We start from the raw sequence: 15,747 nt of genomic DNA on the forward strand, positions 1-15,747 counted from the left end.
TTTCCTATTATATTTTAATTTAGTTGGTTGTTATTTTTATAATAATTTCCTATTCTCACCATCTGCCAAAACTCGATATGTTCCTCATTTGGGGGCAGAGTAAAGGAAAAATTTCGGTTTTAATCATAACCTTTATGTTTTCCATTCACTTAGATTCAGCAAGTAGTTGTTGACATAAATCCAGTGCTAGGAGCAGAAGAAGATAAGCAGAGTAAGACAGCTTCTGTTCCTAACCTACAGGGAGTGTAAGAAAGTAACACTAGATACTCTGGTTTCTCTTCAGATTGTGTCAATCTTTTGCCTTTCAGTAAAAATTTCCATGGAGAGAAACAACTCTGAGTCTTAAACGAATTTTTTGGATCCTTGTTTTGACAAGGCTAATTATGTTGTTAAAACAGAGACTTTGCTTATTGGCTTTTCATTAGAGTTTTACTTAACTTTCTTATTGTCTTCTTATACTAAATAACTTAAAGTTAATTGACTGATAGTTTAACCCATATTCAAATTAGTTAAGATGAAAACCATCTGGTCAGTTCGTGAATTTATTTCATGAGCTTAAACTTGGGGGCAAGTGTTCTGGAAGCAATAGTTCCTTCCATTCTATTTGCCAGCTTTCAGATCACTCGCCTCTCTTACAGTCATCATTTCCACCTTTGTTAGGTCACCTCCTGAAACAATGTGGTGAAGCTGATTTTAATATGTTGATTCCAACAGATACAAAATATTGTTTTAATGTGAAATCAGTATAAAATGTTATTAATGAAATGTTTTACTTAAAAAAAAAAGAGAAAATAACACCCTAATTGAGATAGAATGCCAGATAACAGTGGTTATGAAACTTTAAACGAGGAAAATAAAACATTTGATTTGAGGAGGTACAGATAGGAAGAGGTGTAGATCAGGAAAGGTTTTCCAGAGAAGATGGCGTGTGAGCTGTACTCAAAAGAGTAGAATGTTTTTCCAGGGTTTTGTGAAAGTCTATTTGTACCACAGCTAATATTCCAAACTGGGACATGTAGTGCCTATCTAGGGAAACAATAGAATATAAGGTTGGAATCCCCACATTTACTATACTTGGGTCAGAATTGCTTCTTTGATTGCCTTCCTTGCATAGGTCCAACACATCGCCATTTCAGAGTCTTAGCATTTGCTGGTCCTGGGGCTTAGAAGGCTTTTCTCCCAGGGTCTCATATAACTACCAACTTGATGAATTTTCCTTCATCGTTGATAAATGCTCCCTATTACAGCCAGTACATTACCAATCATGCCAGTTCTACCTCCTTAATAGCCCTGTCCTCTTCCCTGTATTCCCACTGCTGTCACATCCCTTCAGGGTCTTATCATGTCTTTTTTTGGATTAATGCAGGAGCCTGTTTGCTGAGTTCCCAACCTTCAGTCTTATCGTACTTTTAATCCACGTGGCATGGTGCTACCAGAGTAATCTTTATTTGTTCCTGCAAGAAAGAAAATCCATTTTCTTTTCTTGATAGATGAGGAAAAGGCATTTGACAACATTCAGTATCCATTTCCATCAACAAGGTTTTCTCTGATTACTGGGATTTTCAGCTAATTATATTTTCCCAATTCCCTATGTTGAATGTTTTACATTTCTAACCAGGAATGTGTTTCTTTAAAAAAAAATTTTTTTTGATAATTGGTAATGGCTGCAGAATTCTTAAAAAAATAATCTTTTATTATTACAAAAGCAGAATATATCTTTGTAAAGAATTAGAATACAAACATAATAAAGAAGTAAAACGGGGCGGGGAAGTTGGAGAGGGAAGATTGGATATGTGCATAAAGAATACGTATGATTTGTAACAACGAATATGCTAATAAAAAATAAACTAAATACAATAAAGTAAAAAGATCATATTCGCAAAATTCAGAGATTACTACTCGAATACTTAGGACCATAGCCATAAAGACTCTTTTAATGCAAACTTTTAAAAAGTGAAAATGAGATTATCCAGTACATACTGTATTATGACTTACTGTTTTCAGGCAGTTATCTTTGCCTTTTTTAGTAAATGACCATTTCATCTGCTGCATAGCTCATATTAAGATTTCCTGGCTGACTCCAAAATGCTCTTTGACGAAACCATTTTCAAAACTAGAACCACATATTGCATCTGGTTGTTGCAGCCCTTAACTCTCTCTTTATTCGGCACAGTCTTTTTATTTATAACACTGACTTGTTGAAAAGATTAGAAAAGTTTTCCTATCAAATATTTAGGTTTGTCTGACTGCTTCCTTATGGTGTTATTTAGTTTGTTCCTCTATCTCTATGTTTCTGTGAAGTGGAAGATATATCTAAACAGCTGACAGATTCAAATTAAACATTTTTCGCTAGACTCCATCATAGGTGATATTGTGTACTTCACATTGCATTATGTCACATGATATCTGCTTGTTGTACTCTTAGTAATGCTAAAAACTGACCCCTGGATTTGGATGGTGACGGTAATCTCTGTATTTTGTAGATTTTCTCCTTCTTTTTAACTAGAAAATCCACTGTTACTTTGGTGTTATTCAAATGTTCTCTATTGACATTTACTTTATGGTTTTAATGCCAGTGAATAATCTTTGAATCAGCATTTCATTAAAGTTTACACAATTAGGTTTTCTAATTCTGTCATGCTTTGCACATTCAGTGGATTTTACATTCCATGTAAAAGAAAAAAAAAATTTTTTCCTTTAATAAATGGAGTTTTCTGATTAACCTAAAATAGAATTCACACTGGAAAAACAAGATAAATGCTTGCCCCTTTCTTTTTAATTAATAATTTCAAACAAAAAATGTTTTTAATAGCTGCCCTAAATGGTGAAAATGAATCTTTTCTTTTTTCTTTTTCTTTTTTTTTTGCTGTTGTTAGTATCATTATGGACTCATGGATTTTCATTGGCGCAGTGTGTTTTAATCCACCAAAATCATTTTTTTTTTTTTTTTTGTCTTTTTTCCATGCCAGTGAATAATATTTGAATCAGCATTTCATTAAGGTTTACAAAGTTAGTTTTTCTAATTATGTCATGCTTTGCACATTCAGTGGATGGTATTTCCCTGTTTAAAAAAAAAAGAGCTTTCCTTTAATAAGTGGGGTTTTTTTGATTAACATAAAATACAATTCACATTGGAAAAACAAGATAAAAGCTTGCCCCTTTCCTTTTAATTAATATCTTCAAACAAAAAAAGTTTTTAATAGCTGCCCTAAATGGTGAAAATGAATTTTTCTCTTTTTTGTTTTGTCAGTATCATTATGGACTCATGGATTGTCATTGACGCAGTGTGTTTTAATCCACCAAAATCATTTTTGATGCTCATATTATTATAATTTCATTCAGTCAGAATTCCTTCAAGCCGCTTCCCGTGCTCTTTGCTTTCTGAAATATGATGTCCTAGTTCCCAGGCTCATCTTCAGTTTTCACAGTCACAGACTTGGAATTAGCTAGTTCTCTAATGACTTCTACTTCGTTTTAGTAGGAAAGATATTAGAGACCACCATCTAGGAACTAGACGTACTCAGTGCATTCAGAAAACATTGGTTCTAATCCATTTCAGTGTACAGGGCTAGAAAATACATGAAGTACTCTTGTAGAATTTTTATTTACAACAGTTTATTGATATGTAATTTACATATCATAAAATACATTCCTTTAAAGTTCACTTTGAATGGTTTTTAGTTTATTCACAGAGTTGTGCAACCATCATCAAATCACTGTGTACTAATTCCATAACATTTTCATCCCCCCAAAGAAACCTCGTACCCATTGGCATTCGTTTCCTGTTATCTCATCTCTACCCAGTCCTTGGCACCTACTTTCTGTCATTATGGATTTAACTCTTCTGCACATTTTTCTTTTTATGAGTGAGTTTGAGCATCTTTTCATATGTTTAAAGGCCTTTGTATTTTTTTCTGAATTGCTGTTTGTGTCTTTTGCCCATTTTCCTGTTGGGTTATTGTCTGAGAAATCTTTATAAAATACATTTTGGAAAAAAAATGGAATCCTTTAGTGGCTTCACATAATCTTCAACACGAAGTTAATTCCTTTAATATAGCATATTGTAATTCTTGCTTAACTTCCCCATCTTTGTCTCTTAGGATTCCCAACCTTGTAAGCTCTGCTGTACCTACATAGAATTACTTGGTTTCTTACTGGAACGGTACAGTGCTCTCTCACTTCTTTGTATCTATGATGAACCTATTCTCTTTTCAGGGATGGTATAATTACCTTCTGCACCCCCTTCTCTAAACTTTTAATTACCCTTTAAATCTTAGCTCACAATTATCTCCTGCAAAGCCTACTCAGAGCCTCTAATTATTAGTGCATCTCCTAAGCGCCAATAAAGTATTTTGTGTTAATTTATCTTAGAACTTATTAAATAGTCTATTAGAATTTCCTGGTTTTAGTGGAAAGAGCATAGGTTTTGGAATCAGACACATCACTCCGAAACATGATTGTTTGACTTTGAGGCTCTGTTTCTTCATTTGTAAAATGCAAATTAAATCCATGTCTCCTAGGATGGTTGCACAGACAAAATAACAGATGTGGGGTGTCTGGCACAAAATAGGTTCAATGAAAATTGACATTCCCCACTGTAAACACCTTGGTGGAATAAAACGATAAAATTACAAAAGAAAATTAGTTGAAAGATCTAATTGGCTTTTATTTGTGATTATATAATCAGGCAGTACCTCATTCTATTTTATAGAGTGAAGTTCTGCAGAGCATGACAGAACAGTTCGTTTTTCCTAGGTGTGACCAAGGAAACAGAACAATTAAAAGGAAGTGGATTGGTTAAGGTCAGGTCCCTACAGGTTACTTTTTTGTGAGGATTAAAGTAGAGACTTCCTTATTATGCCAACTCAGGTTAGCTGGGATCTTTCTTAATGGTTGCTGTGAATCTCATATTTTCAGGAAAAACTGACCTGTTTGGGGATTTACCTGCTTCCTTAAAGTTTCAGTTGATTATGTATCACTTCCATGAGTGACTCCATTTCGGTTTGGTCTGTTCTGTTGGGGCCTAGTGCTGGAGGCTAGTCCAGACTATGAACTGCCACAAATTTTAACAGTGCAATTCTATAGATTAGTATTTTCAGCCCACTACTTAGCAAAGTGCCTGATAAATAGGTGTTCATAAAATGCTTGTAGAATGAATGAATGAATGAATTTGAGGGAGTAAGAGATTGAAAGTTGAAGAGTCCAGATAAGGAGGTACATAAAAGTAAGGAGGATTTGAACTAGTAGAACGGTGGTAAAGAAGCAAAGGAATGGGAGAGTTAAGTAGAGTTAAAATCAAAAGGGACTTAGAGAATGACAGTGTAATTTTTATATCTTTGAATACTTGGCCCATATTTATCAAGTGATGACAGCCTAAGATAACTCTTTCAGCATAATTTTCCTGATGTTGGTTCTAAATTATATATACTAGAAGTCCCCAATTGGATCATTATAAAACCTGCCTTGTTTCGTTCATTCATTTTTTCGACATGGTTGTTTAGCTAACACTAGCTGCAGGTAGGCACTTAATAAATGTTTTCTGTCCATCCTATCTGAACTTGCCTCTCTGTTACTCTCTATTTCATCACCCAGTTTATCTCCTTATACTTATTACAACATGAAATTGTCTTTTTTGTGTACTGTCTGACTCTTGACAGAATATAACCTTTATTAGTCAGGGGCAATATTAATCGAATGAGTGAATTTGGGTGGGGAAGTATTTATTTTAGGCAGATTTTAAATAAGGATTGATCAAAAGGAGTTTCTGTTTAGCTCTGTTACTGACAGACTTAATAATTCAATTCCACGAATGTTCATGTTGTGTTACATGCACTGTCTTACAATAACTAGCCCAAAAGCCACATTTTAGAGCTATAGGTTAACTTTGGTTAACTGAGTCGTAGCTAAATGAATTTGCAGCATGTTAACCACTTCTGTTTTTTTTAGAAAGATCCTAAATCTCTAAAACTAAGCCATATTTCTAGTGACTGACGGTATAACTTTTTCTTTGTTCATGTTACTTTCCTCTTTGTGGCATTGAAAATTTAAATTGTGGATGTGGGGGGAGGAATGTGAGAAAGGAAAAAAATAAATAAATGCAGATGGAAGTAGGTGCATCGATATTGCACCTTGGAAATTGTCTTAGAGGAAATTGTTGGCCCATGGTTGGATAACAAATTTACCATTGGGGTCGGAAATCCCCAATGCTATCCCCAGGTTCAGTGATTTTCAGGGAGGACTAACAGGATTTAGCACATATTTGTACTCAGGATTATTTATTACAGTGATAAGATACAAAGCAAACACAGCAAACGGAAAAGGCACGTGGGGCAAAGACTGAGGAAACCAGGTGCAAGATTATGAGTCTTCATCCACTGAAGTCACACAGTGCTTAATTCATCCAGTAACAAGTTCGGAGGTGGGAAATGGTGCCTACTCAGGAACCCCACTGAAGACTCAGTTTTTACATGGAGATGGTCACACAGGTCCTCTCTGCCTGGCACATACACATTCTTGACCCATTCTCCGGCACATTCTTGACTCTTAGAAAGAAATCAGTTGTTAGCATAAGTCATACTGTTTGCACAAACATTTTAGGTACAATGAGCTATTCTGATCAGAGAATGGTAGAAACCCTCCCCAAATCCCAAACCCAATCCCCAGATGCCAGCCAGCCTTGTAAGCAGGACTTTCACAGGATAGCAGTCTCAGGCCTGCTATATAATTTTTTGTAGCACCATCTCATGCCAGTCATAAATAGCCTAGCAACCTTAGTGTGTCCGTTGGGAAGACCCTGGATTTAGTTAACCTTTGTTTTTTTCAGTATGTGAGTGCTTAGTGCTGCACTGACGATGCTTATTTATAAAATAAGAATAACTGAAATTCATAGACGTTAAATGATTATCCGGGGCATAATGCCTAATAATGGGAGAGAGCTGGGATTTAGGTCCTTAAATTTAGATCTCTTAATGCTCTACCATAGCTGCATAGGAGAAACAAGTAATCAAAGTAAAACTTATCAGTCACATGCATTTTGAACATTGAGAAGACAGAACTATTTAGGCATGTATATTGGCTATATTTCACTCCCAGTCGTGTCCTGATTTCTACAGCTCTAGTCAAGGCTTTTTATGATTAACAACGATTGAATTTTTCTCTTTCCTTCCCCAGGAAAATCCAATGTAATTGATGCACTCCGTTTTGTAATGGGACAGAAAACAGCTAGTTTGAGAGTGAAAAATATTCAAGAACTTGTTCATGGAACACATATTTAAAACTTATTTCTTCTTCTGCAAGTGTAAAAATTGTGTATGTGGAGGAAAGCGGGGAAGAGAAAACATTTACAAGGATTATCCGAGGTAGTTTCTGTAGATTTTTGCTTATGTCATTTGATTGTTTAGGATTAAGTCAGATTGCCTGTTCTTTTCTTTCTTTGAAGGGTGATCATTGTTGTTCCATTGGCATAGTGAATGAGAGGGTTTTTTTTCCCCCTGTTCAATAGAAAATATCAGAGGCAAGTAACAGAATCTATTTGATGCTCCACTAAGACTCTTCCTTAAGCAGACATAACAAGGGAACTTCAAAATCTTTCTGCAAAACTTTTCAAGTACCCTTCAAATCCCCGTACTGTCAAATAGCTTTTTTATATCTGGATATTTGGTTAAGATATAAGGAGTCTACCTCAAAGAGAGAGAAGTTATACAAGTTCTTCCTGATGTTATGTTTATCTGCTTTTCTTATGATGAACTAATTAGATGCATACTTTTGGCTTGTGTTAGACAGTTTTTCTTAACATGAAAAGCAGCTCAAGTGAAATGTTTGAATTTGTATGCTGTGATTTATTCATGAATTCCCTGTGTTATCTGAATAAACAACATTGAGAGTTGTTTATTTTTTATCTTATTCTTAGATTTCACAGAGCCTCTATAAATACGTGTTTTTGTTTTTGTTTTGTTGTTACTGTTCAGTGTCCACCAGAACATTTCTAATGTATAAATGCTGTCTAATAACCTCCCCCAAATGCTATCACAGATGATTTTAGAAGGACTTCTTACTTTATACTTGTGCCTTCATGAGTAATTTAAGTATTTCAACACTTTGTCACCTTCATATATTCATTGACCAGTTTTCTCACTTTCTTTAGACTTTTAAATCAATAGTTTCCATATCAGTAAGGATTCCTTTGCCCACCTTTTTAAAAATTGCAAAGCCTATACCCCCAACACAGAAACTTCCATTCCACATTCAAAGCTCATATTTACTCCTCAGCATTTACCACTTTCTCACATCCTATTTATTTTTATGGCATATCTTATTTTTCTTTGTCTTCCTGACGAGGATATAAGCTCCTTGAGATCAGAAATTTTTATCTGTTATGTTCACCGCTGTAGAACAGTCCTTGGTATATACGAGGGTCCTTCAGAATGTTCATGGAAAGATTTGTATTATCTTTCAATTCTATTTTTCCATGAGCTTTCTAAAGTACCCTCCTAATAGACAATCAGTATTTGTTGGCTGATTAAATGCATTTATTAATATGTATATGATTATATTATTGCATCACTGGACATTTCAATAACAAAAAATATTTTATTGAACTTCTTTGGTTATGGAGATATGTCTGATATTTATGTTTCCCGTAATAGTCTTTATCCTTTTATATTAGAGGGATGCTCAGAATTTCATTGTGATGATAATCCTGTGAGTCGTTCTGCTTACATAGCAGAGTTGGAAAAGATCGGCATAACAGTCAAAGCACGAAACTGCCTAGTTTTTCAGGTAAGTACCTGTAGTAGTTTATTGGATCCATAGTTGTGAAAATACATCACTATGTTTTATATGTTGGTGTGCTTTACTGTTTTTAAAAGGAAAGTGTAGAATCGATTTCAATGAAAAAAACAAAAGAAAGAACCCAGTTTTTTCAGGAAATCACCAGCTCAGGAGAACTAATATGAGAATATAAAGAAAAGAAGAGAAAGTTACAAAAAGCTTACAAAGTAAGTTACAAAGAAGAGGATACACAGTTCAATTTTAATAAGAAAAAAAGTGTAGCTGCAGAGTGCAAACAAGCACAATTAGAGAAAGAAGAGGTAAGGTGTCATGAAGATGTAACCAAGTAAGTGTTAGATACCAAAACATTTTGTCTGTTAGAGTTGCTAGGTATTGGCTTGGGATTACCAAGAAGATTTCTTTAATTAGAGTTGCTAGGTATTGGCTTGTGATTACTAAGAAGATTTCTTTAACAATATAAGAAAAATAAAGCCCAATGTTCAGTAAGGATAAACTTTTGGATATATCTTTCACTCTTTGGGTTCTTAATCCCAAATAGACAGGACAACCTGAACTACGAAAATGTCTGATTTTCTCAACTAAAAACACGCTTGATAGGTTTATATCTTATGTAGCAGAGGCTCTGAAACTTTTGGATCTTGACCCCCTTACACACTTATAAAGCACTGAGGACAGCAAAGAGTTTGTGTACATGTGGATTTTATCTACAAATCCTTATTGTATTGGAAATCAAAACTGAAAATTTAAAAAATAGATTTAATGGTCCATGTAAAAAACAGCAATAACAAACTTATTACATGTTAACATAAATAAGATTGTTATGAAAAATAACTACATTTTCCAAACAAAATAATTAGAAGAGCAACACAGGTTTACATTTTTATGGTCTCTTTAACGTCTGGCTTAATAGAAGACAGCTAACTTCTCCTACATACTTAGCATTAAATCTTTTTTGTGCTAAGACCTAACAGTTTTATCCACCAGTGTTTTTTACCTCATCACTGCAAATGTCAACACACTGAAAAAGGCAAATGCTGTCTTAGTATTATTATGAAAATAGTTTTGTGATCTGGGGTTCTCTAAAAGGGTCTTGGGGACCCCTAGGAAATCATGGCTGCACTTTTCAAATGTTGTGGTATTTCTTGGTGCCCTTCACAATGCCTAGTACGAAGGGTCTTCATGAAGTTAACTGAAAGATTTGTATTATTGTTTAGTTCCATTTTCCCACGAAATTTGTGAAGTACTGTACAGTGCCTTGTCTATGGTTTGTAATCGTTTGCATTTTAGAGTGATCTTATTCAAACACAAATCAGATCTTGTCTTTCCCTTGCATGAAAGCTTCCAGGGCAGTGCTTCCCACTGCACTGAGAATCTAGTCTCTTTCCTGCCTACTGATCTGGTCTCTGTTCACCTCTCAAGCCTTAACGTCCTCTATTTTGCCACCCCATTGAACTTTCTTATTTGGCGAATACATCAATCTCCCTTTTATCCTGGTGCTTTTGCTATTTCCTCTGCCTAGAGAGCTGTATGCCTGATTTTTTCATGGCTGGTTCTCTCGTTCAAGTCTTTATAAAACTGCCGTTTTCTTTTCTCAAGCAGGCATTTGCTGTCCACCACCCCCAGCCCCTGCCCCAATCTCAATTAGCATCCCCTCTCTTGTATTGTCACATCAGCCTGTGTTGTTTCTTTTGGACAATGTATTGCTGTATGAAATGATCTTGTTTATTATTTGTTTGTGTGTTTATTCTCTGATTCCTCTTCCTCTACCCCGCCCCATTCAAATACCTGGAATATAAGCTTCACAAGAGCAAGGACAGTCTGTCTAGTTCTTCACTATATTCCCAGCAGCACAGAGAACAGGGCCTAGCACATAGTAGATACTCAATAAATATTTAAGAAAATAAATGAAAAGTGGATATGATTCTAATTCGTGGTTTTTCTCTGTTTCTTCATATTTTTTTAATGTGTATATGCGTCCGTTTTGTCAGTAAAAAGGGGTGGTAGCAGTAAAAGTGAGACTGCAATAGTCACAGTGTAGTGAAATAACTTATAAAATTACAGAACTTGAAACGTGATAAGGACAATTAGAACAGTCCAACTTCCTCATTTTTTACAACATCCTGGAGGATGACCATTTAGTTGTTACTTGAAATTCTGCATTGATTAGGAGCTCTCCGCTTGAGTGAGTTCATTCCTTTATTTCTTTATTAATAGCATCAATGTTAACGAAATTCTTCCTATTCACCTATAATTAAGAGCACTAATAGTCCTATTAGTTCTATCTGTAGGAAAATCACTTCCTGTAGCAGGAATTTTGCCAGGAATCCTTGAATTTAAAGTTGCTAGGGACCGTACAAGTTACATGATGCTCTTCCTTCAGTTTACAAATGAGGAGGCTGATGCTTGAAATGTTAATGGACTTGCCAAACTCCTCAAGACAGAAATGGGATTAGTAGCCGGGTTAGGGGTGCCACTCCATTCTTCTTACCACCGCACCACGGAGCGCATGGATACAAAATTAATGGTTTCCTGGTTTAATTGAGAAGTGTATTCAGCAGCCTTCCCTAAATAATGGTATTTTGGTCAAGAATACTGTTTCTTAGTGACATAAATGAAAATTCATTAGAGATCATTTGTTGGTACAGTCGTTGGGTTTATGAAAGGTCAGCTTAACTATGTTCACTTTTTACTACTGTTGAATTGTACTATTTTATAGGCAGAACGTTACCAGGGTCTCCTTGAGGAACTGAAAGTCAAGAAGATACAACTACACCTTTTCCAACTATATCACTATGAGAGGAAAATTCATTTTCTGAATTCTGAGTTAGAGCGTGTGAATTGGGATTTGAGTGTCACAAAAGAGTCTCTTTCTCATCATGGAAACAGAGTTAAAGCCAAGAAAAAGGAACGTGGAATGCTAACCAGACAACTGCAACAGACAGAAAAAGAAGTAAAGTGAGTATTTATAAATAGGTAGCAATAGCTGGGTTTCAGACAGAAAAAGAAGTAAAGTGAGTGTTTATAAATAGGTAGCAATAGATGGGTTATATGTAGATCGATAGAAAATAATAAGTGACACTTTGAAAGTTGACTTTTTAAAATAATCTTTTTACTTCGGAATACTTTTAAATATACAGAAAAGTTATAAAGATAGTACAGAATTCCCTACCCTGTCTCTCCTGTTATTAACATCTTAGTGTGATATATTTGTCAGAATTAATAAACCAGTATTGACCCGTTATTATTAACTAAAGTTCATACCTTATTCATATTTTCTTAGATTTTTCCTAATGTCCTTTTTCTGATCCAGAATACCATATTACATTTAGAGTTGTCTGTCTCCTTAGGATTCTCTCAGCTATGACAGTTTCTCAGGCTTTTCTTGTTTTTGATGCCCTTGACAGTTTTAAGTATTGGTCAGGGTTTTTGCAGAATGTTCCTCAGTCGGGATTTGTCTGAAAACTTTTCTTAAAATTAGAATGGGGTTGTAGGATTTGGGGAGGAAGACCACAGAAATAAAATGCCATTCTCATCATAAGGCATCAGGATGTTAACATGTGATATATGTCATAGGATATATCACATCCTTTATCACATATCATAATATCAACATGACATCACGGTTGATGTTGACCCTGATCACCTGACTTTGTCAGGTTTCTCCATTGGAAAAGTCTTCTTTTATTTTCCCCCTTTTCATACTATATTCTTAGGAAGGAAGTCACTAGGCATAGCCCAAACCTTAGGAATGGGGAGTTGTGTTCTACCTCAAGGGCAGAGTATCTACATGATTTATTTAGAATTCTTCTACACGGGAGATTGGTCTCTTATTTATTTATTTATTCAATTATTTATTTACATCAGTATGGATATGAGGATATTTTATATTTGAGGTTATAATCTAATACTGCATTGTTTATTTTGTTGCTTAGATTATGAAGAACTCTGAATGGACTCCTGTGTCCCTTCGACATATCCCCATCGTTGTGATTTTGGTTTGGGAGCAATTCCTTACGTTTTTGGCACTACAAGATGTTCCAGGCTCATTTCGTAGGGGCCAGTCCTAGAATCAGCCTACTCTAGCCTGTGTGAGCTTGCCCAAGAGTCAGTAATTTCTTCAAGGAGTTCTGGTCCTTTTATTGGTATTAGGAACTAAACATCTGGGTGCCAAGTGTGCTCTTTCCTTCTGGATGTTTTCTGTCTAGGCTTTCTCAGCTGACAGAACTGGGAAATATATGTGTGTATAGTAACTCGTGTAAATACACATATCTAAATATTTCCATATATAGTCATCTGTATCTTCTTTGAACTAAACATGAGTTCATACTCTCACTCCATTTTAATCCATTAACACATGGATCACTCTAGCCTTCTCTTGCTTATCTATAACTCCCCATTTCAATGGTGAGAAACCTGGCGTCCACCATCAGCCATCTATTAGCTTAATTGTTCTATTCCAGTAATCATGTATAGCAGTATCGGAATTGTTCACCCATACCTCCATGGGAAGCAACTTTATAACTGGAGTGCACTGCTTACAAACAATTCCTTTTGATTTTAGTCTTAAAGACTCTGCTCATTTCCAAAATTACTTAGGTGAGCCAGTTTCCTCCCACCCATTTGGTAAAGTTGTTTATACATTTGTAATTCTTCTATCACATTCTATTCCGTTTAGGATCCCTCAGGCTTTCAAGTGATTTTTAAAAGAAATTTGCTTACGTTAAGGTTCACTCTTGGTGCTCCAAAATTCTATAGGTTTTGACAAATTCATAGTGTCATGAGTCTGCCACTACAATATCATGGAGAGTAGTTTATCCACTCTTGAAAAGTGCCCCTGTGCTTCATCTGTTTAACCTTCCTCCTGACCTTGCACAGCCTCTGGCAACCACTGATCTGTTTACAGTCTGAAAGTTGAATTTTAGAATTTATTTATTAACGTGATTTGATCAAAAGGACTTCTTCCTTTTTTATATTTAAAAAATATAATTTCCTTTAAAGCAAACTTTTTTCTTTTTAGATCTCTCGAAGCATTTTTAAATCAGAAACAGCTTCAATACATTCAAGCCAAAGAAAGCACTTCTCACCACCTGGAAAAATTAGATGTGGCTAAGAAATCAGTAAAGGACAGTGAAAAACAATGTTCTAAACAGGAAGATGACATAGAAGCCGTGGAGACAGAACTGGTTGATTTAGATGGTGCATGGATAAGTTTTGAAAAGCAGATTGAAAAGGAAATCGTAAGTAAATTACGAGACTTAAAACTGGAAGACAGTAAGGTGAAAAAGTCAATAAATGGGAAATCGTTTGTACCTATTGTTTCAACTTCTGCTTTTAATTAGAAAAAATGTAAAGGATTTTCTCTCTTTCTGATATTTTAAGAGATTTTCGACAGAATGTAAATTACGGGGATTTAGATTTTTTAGCCTAAACACAGAACCTGAATTTATTCTTCAGACTAAAGTATTTTATATAAGATTAATTGACATTATAACATCTATGAGTTAAAGTCCTAGAAAATACTTCAACAAGGTTACATGATGTCATTTTGTTATATAAAAGTTAGGTAATTAAGCTATTTAAGGTAAGAATTTTTTTCTCTTGCGATATTATAAAAACTTAAAGGTCTGATATATATGGCTTTGAAGAGACATCATTTCATTGACAGGAGGGAAATTGATTATTTAAGGTGATTTAAAATGTTCAGTGATAAATTAATATCCAACTTAGTGTATGGTATTTAATTATAATAAATCAATAGTAAATATCCAAATATTATAATTGAGAGTTACAAATATTTTCTCAGCTAAATTTTTATCATTTATCTCATTCAGTAATTTTATGATTATCCTACATAATACTATATATACCAAAATCATAGTGACTGTATAAATAGGAAAAAGATATATCATTTTCTCTGGATTCCACTTTCTCTGTAGATTTTCTGACAGAAACATTATTATAGGGTTTCTTTTGAATACCTTTTTGCTCTATAGAAGCAGTTTTAAATAAAGAGGGTTTTCTATGATGTTCACATTAGATTACCTGGGTAAAATGGCCAATTATGATCCAATGTATATGAAATTAGCTTTTGATAAGATTAATTATCTGCTAGTATAATACAAAGAATTTCCTGTCATGTTTCTATAAGTGAGTTAGCAATGTTTCAATGCTGTTTACTCAGCTGGATCGTTATGACGAACTTAAGGAAGAAGTAAGAACGAAAGCAGCTGTAACGATCCAACAACTGGAAAAACTGCAGTGGGAACAGAAGGCGGAGGAAGAAAGAATGGCGTTTGAAAAGAGGAGGCATGGTGAAGTTCAGGTACCTCAGTTTGTGCTGTGATGATTTGGAATTATCCTCAGTGACATTTTATTCCCTTTTGGTAGTAACATTTCAATATGTAAATGGATTTACATCAATCATAAGCAATTAAATAATTTCTGGATTACCTGTTATGGTGCTTAGTATTATTTAGGAGATCTTTTGTGTTTCAAATATATTTGTCTGTGTTCCCCCACTACAGTGTACATTCTATGAGAGCAGGGATGTTCGTCTGTTTTATTCATTGATCCATCCCAAGCAACTAGAATAGTTCCTTTTCCACACCTGATAGTCAATAAATATTTGTTGGATTACTGTATTTTACAGCTGAGGGGATCAAAACACGAAATGACTAAGAAAACTTGACTAAGGTAATAAGTGGAGGAATTGGTATTTACTTCCAAATGCTTTGTCTTCAGAGTGCATCTCCTTCACCTTATAGTACACTGTCTCATTTAGTCTTTGTGATTTGGCAGATGGAACTACAAATATGGAAGGTGCAGTATATGATAGTCCTGTGAGTAGAAGAGGTGGCATTTTGTGTCAGGAGAAAAACAAAGATAGTAACATAGGTGGAAATATTTTTAAAATATTTGTATAATTGTATCATTTGTATCACATTGTAAGTTCTATAG

The 15,747-nt window shown here is 34.7% G+C and overlaps 1 protein-coding gene across 1 annotated transcript in view; it reads left to right on the plus strand.

Moving 5' to 3' along the window:
- Positions 1–153: 153 nt before the first annotated feature.
- LOC103609287 (structural maintenance of chromosomes protein 1B-like) overlaps positions 154–15,747 on the plus strand; it is a gene marked incomplete at its 5' end in the record, with an annotated part of 76,474 nt that continues 60,880 nt past the window's right edge. Inside the window, 8 exon segments of the mRNA XM_008593636.1 lie at positions 154–211; positions 7,171–7,269; positions 7,272–7,358; positions 8,666–8,778; positions 8,868–9,089; positions 11,507–11,745; positions 13,808–14,066; positions 14,972–15,112. Of these exon segments, the coding sequence (XP_008591858.1) occupies positions 154–211; positions 7,171–7,269; positions 7,272–7,358; positions 8,666–8,778; positions 8,868–9,089; positions 11,507–11,745; positions 13,808–14,066; positions 14,972–15,112 (1,218 nt within the window).

The sequence above is a fragment of the Galeopterus variegatus genome, unplaced genomic scaffold, assembly GCF_000696425.1.
Source record: "Galeopterus variegatus unplaced genomic scaffold, G_variegatus-3.0.2 Scaffold9426, whole genome shotgun sequence".
NCBI lineage: Eukaryota > Metazoa > Chordata > Mammalia > Dermoptera > Cynocephalidae > Galeopterus > Galeopterus variegatus.